We start from the raw sequence: 20017 nt of genomic DNA, 5'->3' as shown, positions 1-20017 counted from the left end.
CATTTATCCACAACTTTAAAATTTGAGAGGTGTTTTTACAAATATTCTCATTTGATCCTCATAACAACCCTGGAAGGTGGGTGCCACGATTATCCTCGTTTTACAGATGAGGAAGCTGAAGCAGACAGAAGTTAAGTGTTTGACTTGCTCAGGATCACACAGCTAGTTAATTGTCTAAAGCTGGATTTGAATTCAGATCTTCCTGACTCCAGATCCAGTGCTCTATCCACTGCACCACCTACCAACTTCTATACTCTGAAAACCGCAGAGAGAGCGGAACATACCTGAACTGGGTATTTTCACAACCAGGACGGGCAGACATCCTCGTGTCCATCCCTTCCCCCCATTCCTTCCTTCTCCTGAGGTATATGCAGGGAGCAGAATCCAAGCTAAAATAGTTTTAATGATTGCTGAGAAGCAAACCAGGAAGGTTTCCCCTACCGTCCACAGATGTTAACACTGTCCAGTGTTACAGACTCTTTTTCAATTTCTCATGATTGTGAAGTCAAACACACATGAAAAAGAAAAACGAAGTATACTTCTGTAGCTTTAAATTAGACTAGGCAAAAATATTCATCACCAAGATGAAACTGCTAGGTATCATGGTCCTCTATCACCTGGGGTATATTGAGCCCCAAAGTAATTAAAGTATTGGGACATTTAAGTTCTTTCAATGAAAACTGTAAATAACCATTAGTGATCTACATCCTAAAAAAAATCAACTTCAACACCCTTAAGCCTTTTCCCATAACTGCCTGCTCAAGCCAAACCAACATTCCTACTGAAGCTGCCAAATCAGCTCTAGGGGACAGGACAATTCAGTGCAAGTCAACATGTGGAGAATCTGCAGCAAGTACATTGCCAATTCATTAGCTGACAACTTAAGCTTGTGAAAAAGAACAGTTCCTCTGATCCCAGCACCCAGCAAATCTGCTTCCAATGATCAATATTACACAGCTCCCTAGCAGGGAAGACAGACCCGTTCAACATTGTTTAAAGACGGTTCCCCATCTCCACAGCTAACATCCAATTTGCAGGACTGGGTTAACCTGTAACTTTGTACTATGGAAGAAACCTTAGGGGGCTTGCATCATTTGAGCTAAAAAGGGCTACTGCTATCATACTTTTGCAATCTAATGCCTAGGCAAGCAAAGGAGCATTTCAGCCTTAGAAGAAAAAGAGTTAACATCACTCAGAGCTGTCAGTCCAGTACCTGTGGTCGAAGTTACCTATGCAAAAGATGTTCACTGCTATGCATGTTATCTCTGAAATTTTGCTCAGCCCTGCCTCACTTAAGTCCAACTCACTTGCAAGTCAAGACAAAACCCTCCTGATGTCACTGGTCCTTTTCCAGGATGAACAACAAGTCATGCACTCACTCTACATCTCCGTTTCCTATTTTCCAAGGAAGTGAAGAATATTTTGGCTGTGAAAGGTGCACACGTGTCACCTCCCAAGACTGTATCAAGACTAGAATGCCCAGGAAGGGAAAATTACAGAGAAAGTTTGAATGCTAAAGGCTTGAAGTAGGAAAGATGTAAGAATTAACTGATGAGTAACAACCAATTGCTCTCTAAGAATTGGGGGAGGGGGAAAGGGAAGTTGTTGAGAGAGTTCACAAGATGATAGAGTACCTGTACTAAAGGTAAAATAATAGGGTCATAGGATTTAAAGCAAAAAAGGACTTCAAAGATCATCTGGTTCCAATCCCCTTTATTTGACAAATAAGAAAACTGAAGCCAAAGTAAGTTACTTGCCTCAGATCACACAGGCAGTAAGTTCCAGGATTTAAAGCCACTTACTCTTGACTCCAAATCCAGATAGCAGTCTAGTGAGATGCATTCTAGACTAGTCAGAACCACCCTAGGTTTAAATCCTGACTTTGATATACTTCCTAGCAAGTCATTTAACTGCTCTGAGCTACAGTTTCTGCATCTTTAAAATGGGGGTGACACTTGTATTGACTACCTCACAAGGCGGTATATGGAAAATAATTTTAAAATGGAAGCTATGTTATCATTTCCAATTCACCTCAATCAGACACAAGAGACACAGACCCTGGGTTAGCCCTTCTTTCCTCAAGACAGGAGAGCTCCTTGGCCTTTCTATAATCAACTCCCTACCCAGAAGAAATCCGTCACTAAGGTGGGGTTGAGGAGCACTTAGAGCCTTGTATGCTTCCATTTATTTACAAGCAACAGCTCCCAAGTGGGAGGTTGATTTCAGGAGGCTAATCTTTTGAAAAAAGTTTTAAAGATGCTTTCCCATAGAAGCAAATGACACAGCTTTTTCTAAGATTCTTTGCCTTGGGAGCAGAGAGTAGGACAGGGAAGTATTCAGGTAAGGGCAAACTGTTAGAAACCTAGTAAAAGGCAAGTTAATAGAATCTGTATTTCTGACCTCAGGTTCTGAAGATTAAATCCTAAATAGAAACTGAACAGAAATAAGCCTCCACATATAAAATCTCAGGGGTTCCTCTATAGCAGGGGTGGGGAACCTGTGGCCTCAAGGCCACATCTGGCCCCCTAGGTCCTCAAGTGTGGCCCTCTGACTGAATCCAAACTTCACAGAACAAATCCCCTTAATATAAGGATTTGTCTTGTAAAACTTGAGACTCAGTCAAAAGACCACACCCAAGGACCCAGGAGGCCACAGGTTCCCCATCCCTGCTTTATAGTATGATTACACATCGGATATGTAAATAACCTTAAACATCAGCATAAGATAGTGGAAAGAACATAAGATTTCAAATCAGAAGAACCAAGTTTGAATTCTGGTCATTCGGTAGCTATGCCACCAAAGGCAAATCACTTCTCTCTGGATCTCAGTTTCCTCATCTACAAGATAAGGCAGGTATGTTAGATGATTTCTAAGGTCTCTTCTAGCTCAAAGTTCTATGATTCTTTGGTCATCCGGTCCAAAAATTGAGAAGGAAGTTGGATGAAAAATCTCCAATTGAAGGGGGACACTTCAAGGAAAGGAGTTTAGAGCAATAAGAAGGGTCTTAAAAGCATTAATGCAATGGTTTTAAACGTATCAAGATATTGACTACTGGGAGAATGAGGATGGTAGAAGAGAGTCTAGGGAATTGTCTCATCTAGAATAGTAAGAAAAGCCTAGTCTCTTGAGTCATTTCAAACTAGACTGGGCAAAACCCTGGAGGATATACTCAAGGGGATCAGAGGCCCAAGGAGAAAGGGGGTGGGGAAAGACCAGGATGATCTAATAATAATAGTCTTTTTCTCATCTCTAATTTCTGATTCACGGCCCCGCAATCCTCGTCTTGACAAGTTTCACTGAGTGCATTCCTGGGGTGCAAAGCTGAGGGAGCCAAAGTGGCCCATGCCAACCTTTCAGGTAAGTTGAGAGTAGTTGCTGGCACAGTAATTTGAAAAGAGCTTGTTAACAAGGGTCTTAGGAGTGAGGTGATCATGGCAGAGGCTCCACCAATCCCTGTGCCTTCACTCCCAGAAAGGACTCAGTGTACATAGCTAGTTACAAAGACTACTTGTCCCTTTTTTAAAAAAAATTTTGCCAGCAAGAGTTTAATATATTTAGTACTATTACAAAGCATCTGGTTAATACACTCAGGCAAAAGCCTCCGGTTTATCCCCAGTGTGCAGCACTGAGAAGGTAAGAAAAGCAGGCGAATGACAGTACTTGTCTGTCTGTGTGCTTTAACCAGAGAACAGCCTCCCCAAACTAGGTTTCTTCGCCTCAGCAGAAACAAAGATGAAGAAGAGATGTTTTAACACCCTATCAACGTGTTTGTGTGGCAATGTTCTGTCCATAGGCAGGGCCTTGGGTAGGGTCTCAAACAACTTTATACATAGTGAATCTCTCACCCTGAGCAACAGTGATATCAGCGAGCTAATTTTTTAGAAGTGGAAACACAGGTGGGGCACTATGGGACAGAGAGAGGTTAAGCAGCCTGAACAAGACTGAAACCAATCAAAGGGAGAGCTGGGAATCCAGAATAACTCGAAACTAAGGCCACTACTGTACTCTCACCTGTTCATGAGAAGTGGAAACTCCATTTCATTTCCCAAGAGGACTACAAAGCAACTACCCCCTAACAATTTCTGGCAAGAGCCAGGTATTATAAGACTTTAGCCTCCTGAATTTCTATAGAAATACTTTCCTGTCACCACGAATCTATTTTTGGGGACCTGCAGAAAATCAAAGAAAAAAGTTGCTTTAACTGCTTATCATCTTAAAATTAAAAGAGGCCAACATGATAAATGGGTTTCAGAGAAGAGCTCATAGCTATCTTTGGCTTCTCAATAGCCCCCAAATATAATCCCAATCATTCTTTCTATGCATAGCTCCTCTAGCTATAGTAACAAAGGTGACATATTCTGCCTGCTCCCAGGCCCACTAACCTCAAAGGAACAAAAGAGTCCATTGAGCCATCAGATAACTCCCCTCCTGACAAATGTTTGGTCTTGCAGAAAGTACAGAATGTATTTCCATCCCACCTCATCAAGTGCACACAGCCCTCCAAGTCTCCTTCCGATTGCAGCCTACCTCTCTTCCACAAGGTTAATTCCAGAATTCTTTGTTAAAACAAGCCGAGGGGAAGTCTCCTGTCCCTGTGATTCTCAAGTCCCTCCTGGAGAATCTGTAGCACAGGCAGCGCAGCCTCCCAAATACCTGAAAAGGCACTGACAAGGTACCCAGTGCTATGCCCCTGAACTCCATCTCCTCTGCCTGAAAGCATCTGTCAAGGGGCAGGCCCAACACTGGATCAACAAGCACAACTGTAACTCCCATTCCTTCCCTCCCTCACCCCACACCCCGCCCCCCCCATCCCATCAACTCCAGCTTCTAGACAAGGGAGTTGTTTGCTCCTTCCATCTACTCTCTCGGGGGCATCTTCTCCTACCTTCCCCTGACCAAGATGTGCCAATTCACCTCAACACTAGGGTGAACCCTAGACCCTGGGCTGGACGCAGATTTAATCGCTGGCAGCAAAGGAGCGACTCTCCTTTTCCCCCCTTTCCCCAGGATCTGCTGCCAAGGAGGGGGATGAGTGAAGAGCCAGCTGGCCTTCTGAACCTGGGTGTGGGACCACAGGGGAGGTACCGCTTCCCGCTCCCTCCTTCCCTTTTCCCCCTACCCCATCCAAGGATCAGATGGCAGGGAGAGTGTGTGCAAAGCCAGCTGGCTTCGAAGGCCCTGGGTGTGGGACTGTGCCCCCCAGCCCGGGGAGGTCATCCTCCTCTGGACCTCCCTTGGGCATCTCGCAGGGAAGGAGGGGCGGGCACCCGTGCGCCCCGGGCTCTCCCGTGACAGCGGCGGCCGGGGAGGGGGTGTGCGTGCGAAGGGAGCTCCTGGGCAGGGGGAAGGTCATCCTCCTCCTCCGCGGGGCAGCTGCCAGGGGAGGACCCCCCGGCTCTGGACCGCCGCCCGCTTCGCCCCTACAGCCGTGCCCGGGGGAGAAGGCTGAGCCCGCCGCGGGGCCACCTGCAGGGGAGCGCTGCCCGGCGCCGCAGGCGGGGATGCGGGGCCGCAGGGGAGGAGGGACCCGCCCGCCCGCTCGCCCTCCCGCCAGCCAGCCCGCGACGGCCGCTCCAGAGCGTACCTCAGGGGCTGGGCCCTGCTCCTCCTGCTCCTGCTCCGGCTCCAGCCCCGCCTCGGGCCCGGGACGCACGGGCTCCTCGCAGCCGCCCAGCCCCGCTGCCGCCGCCTCGTCCGAGAGCCCCGCGCCGGCGGCGGGGCAGGGCGGCTCAGGCTGCAGCGGGGGCGGGGGCGGCCCCACGGCCCGCTCCCTGCGGGCCCCGCCGCCACCGCCGCCGCCGCCGCCGGGCTTGTTCCGCCGCCGCGTCATGCTGCCTGCCCTGGGCCACCGCTCCCGCCGCTGCTGCCGCCGCCGCCGCTCCCGCCGCCGCAGCCGCCGCAGCAGCCGCTCCCGGAGACAGGACAACAGCCAATATGGCGGCGCCCGCGGCTCCCCCCCACTCCGCCCGCTGCCAGCAGGTTAAAGGTCACGGAGTTCCAGCGCCGCCGCCAGCCCTGAAGCCTCGGTGGACGCCATGATGGGTGAGGGCAAAGATATCGGTGTGTTGGGGGGGCGGGGCAGGGGGCGGGGCATTACCCTGGTCCTCGCGGTCCCAAGTCCGGGAGCCCTGGGCCGCTCTCTTTCCTCTCAGCAGGGGAAGCTTGCCTGTCTGGTCTTGCCGTGCTTGCGTGAAGAGGGAGACGGGATGAGGCGGGGAGAGGTGCCTGAGGTGTTGAAAGGGGACTGGAAATTGGGGGAGGTGGGCTTAGAAGAGGGGTATAAGGGTTTGTGTTGAGGAGGAGGGGGAGTTTTGGGGAAGAGCAAGAGCGGGGAGCTAAGGCAAAAGATGGGTTTGAGGGGAGAAGGGACATGGGTGCGCACTGGGTGAAAGGTCGGTGTTAGGGGTGTGAGAGAGGAGAGTGGGGTTTAGGGGCACAGAGGAGGAGCTAAGGGATATATATCTCGGAAGGGAGAGGGGCAGGCAAAGGAATGCATTGTGGGGCAGGTGGATGTTTTAATCAGGAGAGGCATCACAGACTCTTAGGGCTCGAAAGGAATTTAGAGATCAATGAGTTCCATTCCCCTCATTTTACAGCAAAATGAGGCTCCAGTGACAGAGGGATTGAAGGGGAGACTTTTTAGTCCACATAAAAAAAGAATAATGAAAATATTTATACTATTATTACACACAAGTTAACCACCCACTCCTTCTGGATACTCCATCCTTTCTGGGTTTAGAGACACTGCTCTCTCTTGATTCTCCTCCTCCTTGTCTGACCATTTATTCTCAGCCTCCTTTGCTGGATCATCGTGATTCGGTGTAGCCCAAAGGTTCTGTTCTGGGCCTTCTTCTCTTTTCTAGTCTATACTTTCACTTAATGACCTCATCGGTTAACTTGAATTTAAGGATCATTTCTATGCGAATGACTTCCAGATCTCTACATACAGAGCTAGCCTCCCTCCTGAACTTGATTCCCACAATCATCAACAGCCTATTGCATGTTTCAAATTGTATGATCCATAAGCATCTCAAATTTGTCATGTTCAAAACAAAGCTTATAGTCTTCCTCCAAAACAAAACAAACAGCCCATCGCTATTGCAACCCCTCTTCCCTGTTTCTGTCAAAATCTCTCTAGTAGCTAAAATTTACAATCTTGTTTTCATCCTCAGCTCCTCACTCTCACTCAATCCACATATCCAATCAATTGGTAGATCTTGTCCTTGCTACTGACAGAAGATGTCTCGGATCCATCCCCTTCTCTCAGTTCACACAGCCACTGCTTTAGTACTGACCTTCATCTTCCCTTGCCTGAATTATTGTGATAGCTTTCTAATTCTCCCATCTTCCACAAAGAGATTTTCCTAAAGTTCAAGTCTCCCTTCCCTCCTCCCATACTGCCCCCACCACTACCTTTCTACCCTCTGTTAATCAAACTCCAGCAGCTCCCTATTACCTCCAAGAGGTAATAGAAACACTGTTTGGCATTTAAAGCCTTTCACTACCTAGCCCCATGCCACCTTATTACACACATTGATCCGCCTTCTTGCTTTTCCTTAAATGCAACACTTCATCAATCCTTTTCATGCCTTTGCATTAGCTGCTTCCCAAGCATTGTGTCCCCATCTCTGCCTCTGAGAATCCCTGAATTTCTTCAAGGCACACTTCAAGTATCACCTTCTGTGTGAGGCTTTTCCTGGCGTCTGCAGTTGCCAGCGCCTTCTACCTTCCCAACCCCTAAAACAACCCCTGTTTTGTAGTGTGTGTATGTGTGTGATATGTTGAGGTGCTCCCTGCCTACAAAAAGGCTCTGCCTGTGTAATCTTCAACTTCTTGATGTCTTTAGTTGCCAGTGCCTCCTCCCTCCTCTCCCACCTAGGTTAACTTGTATTTGCTTTATATGTGTTGAGGACTCAAATGGACCAATTTCTGACCTGGTGGGAAGCTGACTGTAAACAGAAGCGATTCAGGCTTTTTGTTTTTCTTTTCTATCATATGCTTTGGCTCATTATGGCACCACTCCAGAGCCCCAGAGAAAAAATATATATACATATACATATATATATATGTATATATATATATATATATTTAAAAAGCTTAGTTTTGATTCATGTCTATGTTCTCGAAAGTTATTATCAGAGTCTCTGCTGGAAAAGGTATTCAATGTATAAAGTACTAGATATCAGAAATAGGGCAGCTATTTATTTCCTCCACCACAAAAGAAATGCTTAAAACACAAAATTCATATAATATCACGCTGACAAATACTTAAAACATGTATACAATATATATATAATACATAACAAAAGACTCACAAGATTTTATAAACAAAAATAGAAGTACAGGAAGCATTAAACAGACTCATAGAAACCCATAAACAGGTACAGAAATATATTACCTGACACTTCAATTAAATTCTCTGGGGAGGTAAAGACTCCTGGGACACTTGGGAGACTACTTAATAGATTTTGTTTTCATATCACTCTCTACTGTTTGAATACTAACTCAAGGTTGTTGAACCAGGGCATGGTTTATCCTTCTGGTGGTGGTTTTCTCCAAGAAATGTGTGACTGCAGAAAGCTCCTGCTGCTGCCAGTCGGTGACCCAAGAACTCCTAACCTCTTGAATACATTATGTAACATGTAAGGATAGAAACATCTATCTCACTATCTTTATTCAAGAGCCTGTACTCAGGGAAAGAAACATAAAGCAGAAAAGGCAGCCAGAAACTTCAGAAAAGTCTTAGGCTCACATAGGAATGCATATATACTTATAAACTGTCTGTGTGTGTGTGTGTAACCACCATAGCTATTGCTGGGAAGGTAGAAGAAGAGAAATCCTATCTTCCTATGTTGGGAAATCCAAAGGAGAAGTAGTAGAATTCCTAACCATACAAAAGAGAAAAATAGAGAGTGGCAAAAACTTCGTCCTCTCCTTTTAATAAATTCTACTGAGTGGACAACACTTCCTGATTCAAGGCCAGTCTTCTTTGTTACAGCTCCCAGTTGTGACCAACATCACTCTAGACAGAGCACTGGAAATGTTTCCAGATATGTCTCTCCCAATGGAACCGAAGTATCCATGCACAAGATGGGGTGTAACCCTATTTACCTAATTATGCTCTCTCCCCCAATTAAATACTGGCTGTCCCCAGAACACCAACTAGCGTACATTTGGTACAGTTTGTATATATTCTCCAGATCCAGAACATTCTCTTGGGATCTTTTGGCAGACAAAAAAGGTAAAGCAGTCTTGGGCTGCATTAAGAAAGGTATAGCTTCTAGGAATATGCAGATGATAACCCCACTGTTCTTTGCCCTCATCAAAAACCTCAGCTTTGGGCACCACACTTTAGGAAAACAGGAGGATGAAAGTCCATATCATACAAGGACTTGTTGAAGGAAGTTGACATATTTAGCCTGGAGAAGAAAAGATTAAAGGGGGAGATGTGATTGCTGTCTTCAAGTTTTTGAAGGGTTATATATGTAGCAGAAGTATTAAATTTGTATGGTTTGACCCCATTGAGCAGAACCAGGAATAATGGGCAAAAGTTGCAAAGACACCAATTTACATTTGATATCAGGAAAAATATCTTAACAATTAGAGCTGTCCAAAAGTGTAATGGGCTGCCTTCAAAGGTGATGGGTTTCCCCTCTTAAGAAGTCTTTAAGCAGAGTCCAGATGACGACTTTTCAGGTATAAGACAACAGGGATTCATTTTATATATGGGTTAAACTACATGGCCATTGAAGTACCTTGCAGTTCTCAATCCCATGATTGTATGACCTAGGGAGACTCATGAAATGTACTTTCAACTACCTCCCTCAGTGCCACTAAAGATTCCACTCTGTATCTGCTACTTGGCCAGATTTTAACTCCACAGAATGAGATGCCTCTCCCAGGTTAAACTCATCACCTCTAATCCTTATCACTACGCTGCTAATTCAAGCTTTGACTGACATCACCTCTCTCAGCCTCCTCTCCCTTCTAATTGGAGGGCTAGAGGGTGGAGTACCAAACTCCTCCCAATGCCTTTCTTTATAGTGGGCAGAAACTGGACTTTTTTGGCTCACTCCACTCTGCATCTACTGCCCTTCCTGGTTTCAGTTCCAGAGAACAAGATGTCCTCATGCCAAATACCCCTTAGGTCTCCCTCCTCCCCTGTTTTCCTGCCTCCTTTTGTATTTTATATCTTCTCCCCTCCCCCCATTAATCTGTAAGCTCCTTGAGGGCAGGAATTGTCTTTCTTTTTATTAATTGTATCTCCATTCAGTGCCTGACACATAGTAGACATTTAATAAAAATTTATTGGATTGGATAAAGGAGTCTCAACAAAATCCATGTGACACAGTTCTTAATGGCTTTTTAAATTCCAGCTGAATTGTTTGGGAATTCCTAAAGATGTGCCAAAAGCTAAGTCTTGTTTAAAGAAATTTTCCATATCTCAGGAAAAGTCCATTTGGCCTAGTCCTTATAAAATCACAAAATTAATAGTCTTTTCTAAGAGCCCAGGTCTGGAATCCAGAATCCCAACTGGTAGGCCTAGAGATTTCACTCATCTCTGAATACAAATTTATACAGATTCAATGAGCAAACAACATTTTACAAAATTCTCACAGTTTATCACTTGAGGGCCTTTCTCAACCCACAACAACTAAATGGGGGGAAAAAATTGAAATAAATAACTAACAAAGGTGGGAAGGGAAAGAAAATTAAGGGATAAAAAAATGAATTTCCTCTCTCAGAGAGTATCTGGTCCCAAGTAAATCCTCAAAGCATGTTAAGGCCTTTCTAACAGAGATTGGGAATTTAAGGTTAGCTGAAAATAACCTCTTCACCCTCATGTAAGAAACAAAACTGTCCTAGGGAGGGAGGGGGATTGAGGGGGGGAGGTTGCTGCAAAATTCCTCCTATGAGTACTCTCAGTACATAAAGCCACCCATAAATGTGTCTCAACAAATTCCCCTACTAATGTTCAAGGACTTCCAGGTGGAGGTCTGGACAAAATCAATTCAAAAGTCCCTGAAATACATATGGAGCACCTTTTTTCAGATATGCATCCCTGTTAAAATCATAGGCCATTTCAAATGGAGGTCCAAATTTATCCAACAATAGGACGAGTAGATTTACTTTTTTAAAAGGGGGAGAAATAAACTCAGATGTGAACCCCAAACAGAAAGAGCTCCCCAAAAGGGGTTAAGCATTTGAAGTTGAAGGGAATTAGCTTCCCATAGATGCCAAATGAGGCAAAAGTACAAAGCCATGTGAAAGTGAAATCTGCTCAGCAGACCAAGAAAAGTGCAGCTCCTGCTCTGGACTCAGGCAAACCAGATTCAATGCTCTAAAAAGAAGAGATTGGGCTTTTTCTCCTAGTCTATACCTCATTATACCCCAATTTCAGAGTCCTAGAGAAAATCTCTTTGAGAAAGACCAAGGTTTGGCTCATGTCTAAGGTCTCCCCAAAAATGAATTAACAGAGCCATTTATAGAAAAAAGTTATTCAAGTTCAGTGTTCATTATTATTCATTATTCAGTGTTCTCATGATATTCACTGCTAACACATCTCTGTCCCACCCCCTCTCACCCCTATTGGTTTTCCAACAGACTACATAGATGGTCAAAGTGTCCTAGCTTATTGCTTGCAGTATCCTGCTAATATTTTGAATAGCCTGAAATTGGTTCCAAACACCTGATCCTCCTTTGATGGTTGGTAGACATACCACAGCCAGAGTATCTGATTTTCCTGTTGACACCACCAATTTCCTTGGGAAACTGCATATTTACTCTGATATATCCAAGATGAGTAGTCTTTATCACTCAGTTTTCCAAGTCCCGGTCCTTTAGTAAGCTGTAAGAGTATTTTGCTCAATTGTCATGTATAAAATAACTAGAATATACAGTAATGGTCACTTGAGATCCACAGTCTACAACAGCAATGCAATCATATTCTCAATTTTCACCGTCACTTCTGTACAGAGTCATATGGGACCTGAGGAGAAGGTGAAGAAACTCAAAGGATGCCTCACAACACTACAGATTGTTAGGGTACTTCAAGGAAACAAAAGTAAGGTTTTATTGGGGAGGGGGGACAGTCGTGTAATGGGGGGAGGACTTTGCCCTCAAATGAGATCTATAAAAGTGCTTAGCACATTGCCTGACACACAGTAGGTGTTTAAACAATGCTTATTCCTTTCTTCCTCCTTCCTTCCTTCCTTCATTCATTCCTTCCTTCCTTCCTTCTTCCCTTCCTCCCTCCCTCTCTCCTTCCCTGCCTTTCTTCTTCCTTGGGTGATGGAAGATGGAAGATTGTTACAAAGGAGAAAGGTAAGGGGGAAAGGACAGACATACAATTTGAGCTTAAAAACATATTTGAGTCCATTCATGAAGAGGAACCAGAATGCTTTGAGGAGGAAAAAACTGTTCATCCTCCAAAAAAAAATTACATACTAGAACCGTAGAAGCTATCACCTGGTAAGGGAGATAGGAAAAAGAAAAGCTTTAGTGATTGCCTGCTCAGGGGTCCTGATGAAGCTATTTGTTGACATCATAGCACCAATAGAAGGATCTGTTGGCTATCCTGGGGGGGGGCATGTATTCAAGATATAACAGAGAAACCCCCAAGATTTCTCAAAATAGAGGACAACTACCCACTGCTGGTGATTCACATGGGCCCAGATTACATTGCCATGAGGAAATAAGCAAAATTGGCAGCAATTATGAAGTACGAGTCAAGAAACTGAAGACCACAAGGGGCATGGCTTGTGTTTCCTAACTGTCATCCATTGAAAGCAAGGAATTCATAAGGGAAAAATTAATTTGGGAAGCAATTATTTCAGATATCTGAAAATGGGATTTGAACTTCTGGACCATAGCTTAAAATACAAAGATGCCAGATCCTTGGCCAGAGATGAAGTATACCTGACAAAGGCTACTAAGAATGTGTTGGCCAGGTGTCATAGAAATAATCAAAAGGGCTTTAAATTTTAAAAGATGAGGGAGGGGGAAGATTGCCTATGTATATTCCCCAAGTTAGGTGCTATAGGAAATGATAAGGCACAGAGAAGTACCCAGGAAACCTAATCAGTAGAAAAGAATCAGTGGTAAAATATAAGGTCTCAAATGTCTGCACAAAACGCTCAAAGTTTAGAATTAAAAAGGTGAAATCCTAATGCAAGGAGGTAAATTTAAACTCATAGATATCACCGAGACTTGGTGGAATGAAACTCATGCATAGAGCATGGCCCTAGATTAGGTATGCCATATTCAAAAGAAACAGGATAGGTAATGGGCAGCAAAGGGAGTAGAACTTCATGTTAAGAAAGTGTACTCACAAGGAAGTCCAGGAATTGGGTGTGTGGGAGCAGGTTAGAGAGTATTTGGGTGAAGTTCAATGTAAGGAGAAACATGTGACTGTCAGTGGAGTATACTAGAGACCACCTCCATAGAAAGGGGAAACACATGAGGATTTTGAGGAAAAGATTACAAACCTGGTGCAAAAGCATGATGGAAGAGTGATGGGGAATTTCAGTTATCCAGACATCTGCTAGAACTGTCTGTGTGTCAGGAGCAGAGCAGCTGATACATTGTCACTTGCCTTAGTGATAATTTTACCCTTCAAAAGGGACCATCCCAGGGACCAAGAAGGTCTTAATGTGTCATTCCAAAGTGCAAGGTCTTTGATGTTCTCCCCATAGTCAGAGCATGCATGCTGAGCTCCATGGGAGGTATGCTGGTCTAGAAGACCAGGGATCTCATGACCAATATATACTTATATATGTGCATATTGTCAACCCTATTAAAATGTAAACTCCTGAGGGGAAAAAAAACTTTCACTTTTGTCTTATCTCCAGTGCCCATCATAGCAATTAGCACCTAGTAGATGCTTGATTGATTGATAAGAATTGCCTTCACCAAGAGGGACCAGGGTTGGGAAAGTAGCAGAGGGAGCAGTGAGTGACCTGGGTTGTAGGATTTTGAGGGGCTTTGAGGATAGAGGGGATCAAGGCTTTGTGGATCCTTAGGAGAGTAGAGGTCAGGCTTGAGGCTGAATCTGTCTCCAATCCTAATTTCTAATTAGAGAAACTAGGAATGATCCCTTCTCCATCCACAGCAGTGCTCAATCATCCCTACACAGTGTGTCTCTAAGCTAGTCCCCTCCTCACAACCATTCCAACTCCAGTTCCATAGCAACAAATATTTTTCTTTAGTTTTTGGTATCAAACTTTGTCAAAGGCTTTTTGAAGATCTAAAGAAACTATGTGCTTAGCTTGGTTGTAAAGCCTTCCACAAGCTCACTCCAACCTTTTTTTCCCACCAATTTTTTCCAGGCTTATTTCACGATACTCCCTCTCATTACTCCCCCAAGCAAACTGGGATTCCTAACTTTCCTATTATTATCATCAAGGGTACCACTATCCTTCCAGTCACCCAGGCTCAAAATTTAGATGTCATCCTGAACTCCTCACTCTCTCTCACCTCTCCATTCCACCCTACCCCCATGTTCCATCAATTATCAAGTCTTGTCATTTCTACCTTTATAACATTCTTTTCATATGCTCCATTCTCTCCTCGACATTGTCACTACCCCAAGGCAGGCCCTCAACACCTCAAACCTAGACTATTGCAATTTCTGTTAGTTGGTCTCCCCGCCTCAAGTCTTTCCTCACTCCAATCCATCCTTAAGTGATCTTCCTTAAGTGCAGGTCTGTCCATCTCAACCCCTTCCCCCATTCAGTAGGCTCCAATGACTCCCTATTGCTGCCAGGATCAAATATCAAATGCTTCAGCTTTTAAAATCCTTCATAATTTGGCTCCTTCCTGTCTTTCCAGTTCTCTTGTGCCTTGTTGTTGTTGTCCAGTCATTTAGTTGTGTCTGACTCTTTGTGACCCTGTGGATATCACCCTGATACTGTCCCTGGGGTTTTCTTGACAAAGATACTGGAGTGGTTTGCCATTTCCTTCTCCAGGGGATTATGGCAAACAGGGTTAAGTGATTTGCCCAGGGCCACATAGGTAGTAAGTGTCTGAGCCATATTTGAACTTAGGTCTTCCTGACTCCAGGCCCCGTGCTCTGTCCACTGATTCACCTAGCTGCTTCCCCTCTTATGGCTTACTCTCCTCCAAGTACTCTGCAATCCAGTAACACAGGTCTCCTTGCTTTTCCTCCCATAAAACACTTCCATCTCTTAACTCCAAATATGTTCACTGGCTTCCCCCATGCTCTTCTTCTTCATGTCCACCTCTTGGCTTCCCAGGCTTCCTTCAAGTCTCAGCTAAAGTTCCATTTTCTGCAAGAAGCTTTTCCCAGTCCTCCTTAATCTTAGTGTCTTTCTTCTGAGATCATCTCCAATTCTGTATGTATCTTGCTTGTACATAATTTTTTTATGTTGTCTCTGACGTTAGACTGTGAATTTTTTGAGGGCAGGGACCTGTCTTTTGCCTTTCTTTGTATCCCCAGTGCTTAGCACAGTATCTGGCACATAGTAGTAGTTTGATAAATTCTAGTTGACTGTCTGACTGCTTTCTGCCTCCATACATTCCCATGGCTTATCCTTCATGCCTGGAATTGATCCCTTCATATTTTATCCTGCTGAAATTTTATCCTGCCTTCCAAGCCCAGTGTACCCCACACCCCTCCTTGGTTTTTTTAATGCCTTCTCTGACACCTTCTCTACCCCAACAGAAAGTGGCTTTTCCTTCCTTAAATTTTCAGGTAGCATTCTGCCTGGCACCATTTTATTAGTGAACATGTCTTATTCTCTTATTGGATGTGAGCTGTGCCTTTTTTTGTCTTCATGTCACCAGCATTGAACCCAGGATGCTGCACTTAGTCAACAATCAATGTTTAATTGAATCGAATATATCCTTTGGTTCCTCCTTAACCCCTTGCTTATTTACCCCTCTCCCCATAGACACTTAAAAAAAGGGTTCACATCCATAGGGTAGAAAGAGCCCTGGCTTAGGAGTCAGAAGACCTGAGTTCTAGTTTCATCTCTGTCATTAACATGCTAGTCATTTCCCTTATTTGGGCTTCAGCGTCCCATCTGTAAAGTGATAAATTTGGAATACATGATCTCTAAGGTCACTTTCAGTTCTAACATTTTAGGATTCATCATCTTATCCCTAACTATAGATGAGATATAGATCCCAAGTATTCACTCTACCCTAATCCTGGCTCCTCCCTTTACTCGAAACCCTCTCTATCCATTACCATTGTTTCAATGATCACTTCCAGGCAAATGACTCCTAATCAATCAACCAACATGTGTTTATTAAGCAGGCACTATATCCCAGGCACTGTGTTAGATACTGGCATACAAAAGAAAATGAAACAATCCCTACTCTCAAGGAGCTTACACTGTAGCAAGAGATAAACACATTATAAATATATGGTACAGACTAAATATAAAAAGAATAAATACAAGGTCTAGAGGGAGGATAAATCTCTCACCTTCAGCCCTGATATCTATCAGACTCCCAGTCAATCAATCAACCAATAAGCATTTATAAGTGTCTACTATGTACTAGGAACCACAGTGTTAGGCACTGGGCTAGCTGCCAGGACTAGATATTTTATCACATCAAATTCAACATGTAAATCACCAGTAGGATATAAGTGTACCCCACATTCTGTGCCCACCATTTGTACTGACAAGCTGCTTCCCCGGATCACAACAACTGCTTAGCCCCTCAGTGTTCTAGGAGTTGGGAGTGGTTTCAAATTAAAGTGATTGATACACATTGCCTCCTGGGAGTCCTTTCTTTCCTTCCACCAAGTTCACCTCCAGTTATGGCATTGGTAAGGGAGAAATCAGCTGGGTTGATCCTTTGCTGGGATGAGTCAAGCAGGTTGGCTGCTCCTCAGTGCTGACAGGATTGGCTGCTATGGATATCCGAAGACTCTGCTACTGCCTCCAGTTGCTGGACCTTTGATGGCTGTTTCTTTAAAAATAATGCATTCATTTTTTAGCATTTAGTCAATAGTCAATAAATATTTATTAACCACCTATTCTGTGCCAGGCACCACACTAAGCACTGAGGATACAAAAAGAGACAAAAGATTTATAATAAAATTTATAGTCTGTTCTTCCCCAACTTCCCTCATTGTACCAGAAAAGAAAAAACAAAACCCTCATCATAAACATCAGCAAAATAAATCCTCACACTAGCCATGTCCCAAAATGTATGTTTTTCTTTGCATTTTAAATTCATCATCTCTCTGGCAAGAAATGAGTTACATGCTAATGTGAAAATATGTTTAATATAATTGTACATGCATAGACTATATCAGATTACACACCATCTTGGGAATGGAGGAGCAGAGGGAGGGGGAGAAAATTTAGAACTCAAAATCTTGAAGAAGTGAATGTCAAAAACTAAAAACAAACAAATAAATAAAATTTTTAAAAAAGAAATGGGTTACATGTATCTTCTTTAGTCTTCTGGATCCATGATTTTTCATTTCATGGATCAAAGTTCTAAAGTCAAAGTTATTTTTTCTACAATGTTGTTATTGTACAAAACATTCCCCTAGTTCTGCTCATTTCATTCTGCATCAGTTCATAGAGATCTTCCCAGTTTCCTTCCCTTCCCTCAGTACATTCATAAATGATAATTTGTTCAGCCATTTTCTCTGATGGGCTGTTTTAAGAACATGAGGTTGTTTCATCTTTCGATAGTCATTTGCCTAAAATCAGAAAAGACTAAAACACAACAGAGATTGAAGAAGGAGAGGAAGCCATGATGTTCAAGGATCCAAGGTGGCTGGTGGCAGCTTTGCTTCCTACTGCCTCTACATCTTCCCCCACTGGGAGGTCCACAGCAGTTCTTGCTTCGCTGTGATCCAACCTGGAAAATCAAAATTTAGCTCTTCAAGTCTTTTGTATATACATTCAGTTTCTGTCCTACAGACAATTAAAAGGCTTTTTGACACCATTCAGTAAAGCTGTGAGAAATATTCAAGGAATACCAGAACACACACAGCATTATGGAGGGAAAGGACCCCTCCATCACACTTTTTCCAGAAGCAGGCTGCCCAAGACTCCATATGAAAATACAGCAGGCAAAGAACACCATGGATACTCTAAAGACTAAGCCTTTCATTGGACAGACCCCACTCCCTTCTTCCCATTACTTCTTGAAGGCAAGGACTATTTTTTATTCTTGACTTTGTATTCCCAGTGCCTAGCACAGTGTCTTGCTTATAGTAGACATTTATTAAATGCTTAGTGAATTTAATTAACATCCTAAAAGTTAGCCCTGGCTTTAAGATCAGAGGATTTGGGTTCAAATCACAGTTCTTCTACTTGCTACCAATGTCACAATGTAAGTCATGTCTCTTCTTTGAACCTCAGTTTCCTCAGCTGAAAGATGTTCAACCAAATGAGCTCTATCCAGCTATAAATAAATCTATGATCCTATGGTCAGTCCTTTTCTTCCTAAACCAGCTCCACACTCCTGGGATCCCCCTTTGGGTTTATATCATTTGGATGCAGCTCAAAAACCTTCCCTCTCCCCCCCCCATTTCTTAGGATTTGCTGTAAAGGTTTTCTTTGTCATATTTCTTAAATTCTGCCCCTTCCTTGTATTCCCAGCATACTCACCCTCATCAAGGCCATCTTCCTCCATGCCTAGATTATTTCAGTTGTCTCCTAATTGATGTTCCTCCTTCTGGTCTCTTTCTTCCCTCTCCATTCATCCTGTTTGGTGGCCAGACTACTCATAATGCACACCTCTGAGACCCTGTCACTGTTCTGTTCAGAAATCTCTAGTGGCACTTACTGTCACCTCTGTCCAGAAACACTCCATCCCAGTTGTCAAGGTCCTCCCTCGTCTGCTCCCATTTTATCTTTCCAGTCCTATCCCCCTCCTATTTGCCATAATAACCCATCACTCCAGTGAAACTGGTCTCCTTAAATACACAACTTTTGTAGCTTAAGTAGCAGTATGACTTTTCACCTAATGCCTTCTAAATCCCTGGTTGCCATTGAAACCTGCCTTATTCGCTTTCCCCCAAAATTTACTACTTTCAATGAATATTTTTGTCAGTGGCAGTCATCCCTCCTCTCTTATGTTAGAAACGCTGAGGTTATTTATCTTTGACTATCTCTCTCCCTTATGTTTCATATACAACCAGGGGCCAAGTTCTGTTGATTCCCCTTCTGGAACATCTCTGGAATCCTAAATTACTTCCTAATCCCACTGCTATCCATGTAGGACTGGGTGATTGCAATAGCCTCCTAATAGGTTTTCCTTCTTTCACTCTCCCCTCCTCTAATTCACCCTTTATCCCAATGATGGGCCAATATTTCTTGTACATACCTCTAGTCACACCACTCCTCATCTTAAGTCTTCACTGATACTGGGACTGTATTATTGAGAGTGTAGCATAGACCAACACACTCTCCCTTCCATAGAGCATGCTCAGAACTATTTGTCTTGGTCCACCACCTGACAGACTACTTCTGGTAGCTACGTCTAGTAGCTCAGTTTCAGAGCTGAAAGAGCTTGGCATTTTAAAACAACATGGCAAACCCTGAGTGATCCCTTGGTCATCCCCAGCAGAGAGACCAGGTGCTATATTTTTTTTTGGTAGGGCAATTGGGGTTAAGTGACTTGCCCAAGGTCACACAGCTAGTACATGTGTCAAGTGTCTGAGGCCAGATTTGAACTCAGGTCCTCCTGACTCCAGGGCTGGTGCTCTACTCACTGCACCACCTAGCTGCTCCCCCACTCCCTCACCCCCGCCCCCAGCTATATCTTTTCAAGGAAGAAAGAGCTTCTGATTCAGACCCTCTTGGCTGTGCCTCTTCAGGCAGCATCATGTGACTCTAGTGAGGGATGAAGAAGGAGGCATCTTAGTCTACCCTGGGCTCAGGGCAATCCTGCTGCCACATGGACTCAACTAGGTCCACTTGTATCAGGGCCCCTAGGTGCCTTTGCCCCTTTTCTGTTTGTTTCTTCCTGATCTTGGGCAAATGGGTTCCCCAAGAAGGCTGTGTCCAGGATTGGAGGGGAC

At 43.9% G+C, this 20017-nt stretch overlaps 2 protein-coding genes across 7 annotated transcripts in view; both read right to left on the bottom strand.

The window, feature by feature from the left end:
* Window positions 1-5663, bottom strand: part of FAM193B (family with sequence similarity 193 member B) — a 43013-nt gene extending 37350 nt beyond the window's left edge. For 4 of the 6 annotated variants that reach the window (XM_036751395.1, XM_036751399.1, XM_036751394.1 and 1 more), the window contains exon 1: window positions 4528-4751. The gene's annotated coding sequence lies outside the window, so the exon portion shown is untranslated. Of the gene's footprint in view, window positions 1-4527; window positions 4752-5584 lie in introns of those variants that run through there. The other 2 variants (XM_036751396.1, XM_036751401.1) reach the window with 2 other exon arrangements.
* Window positions 5132-5830, bottom strand: LOC118842143 (collagen alpha-1(I) chain-like). Its single transcript, XM_036749767.1, has one exon. It carries the CDS (start codon window positions 5828-5830, stop codon window positions 5132-5134), a length of 699 nt encoding a protein of 232 aa, XP_036605662.1.
* Window positions 5831-20017: the final 14187 nt, after the last annotated feature.

Source organism: Trichosurus vulpecula, chromosome 3 (genome assembly GCF_011100635.1).
Source record: "Trichosurus vulpecula isolate mTriVul1 chromosome 3, mTriVul1.pri, whole genome shotgun sequence".
In the NCBI taxonomy this organism is placed as follows: domain Eukaryota; kingdom Metazoa; phylum Chordata; class Mammalia; order Diprotodontia; family Phalangeridae; genus Trichosurus; species Trichosurus vulpecula.
The sequence above is the reverse complement of the archived record's forward strand: the minus strand, read 5'-3'. Positions and strand labels throughout refer to the sequence as shown.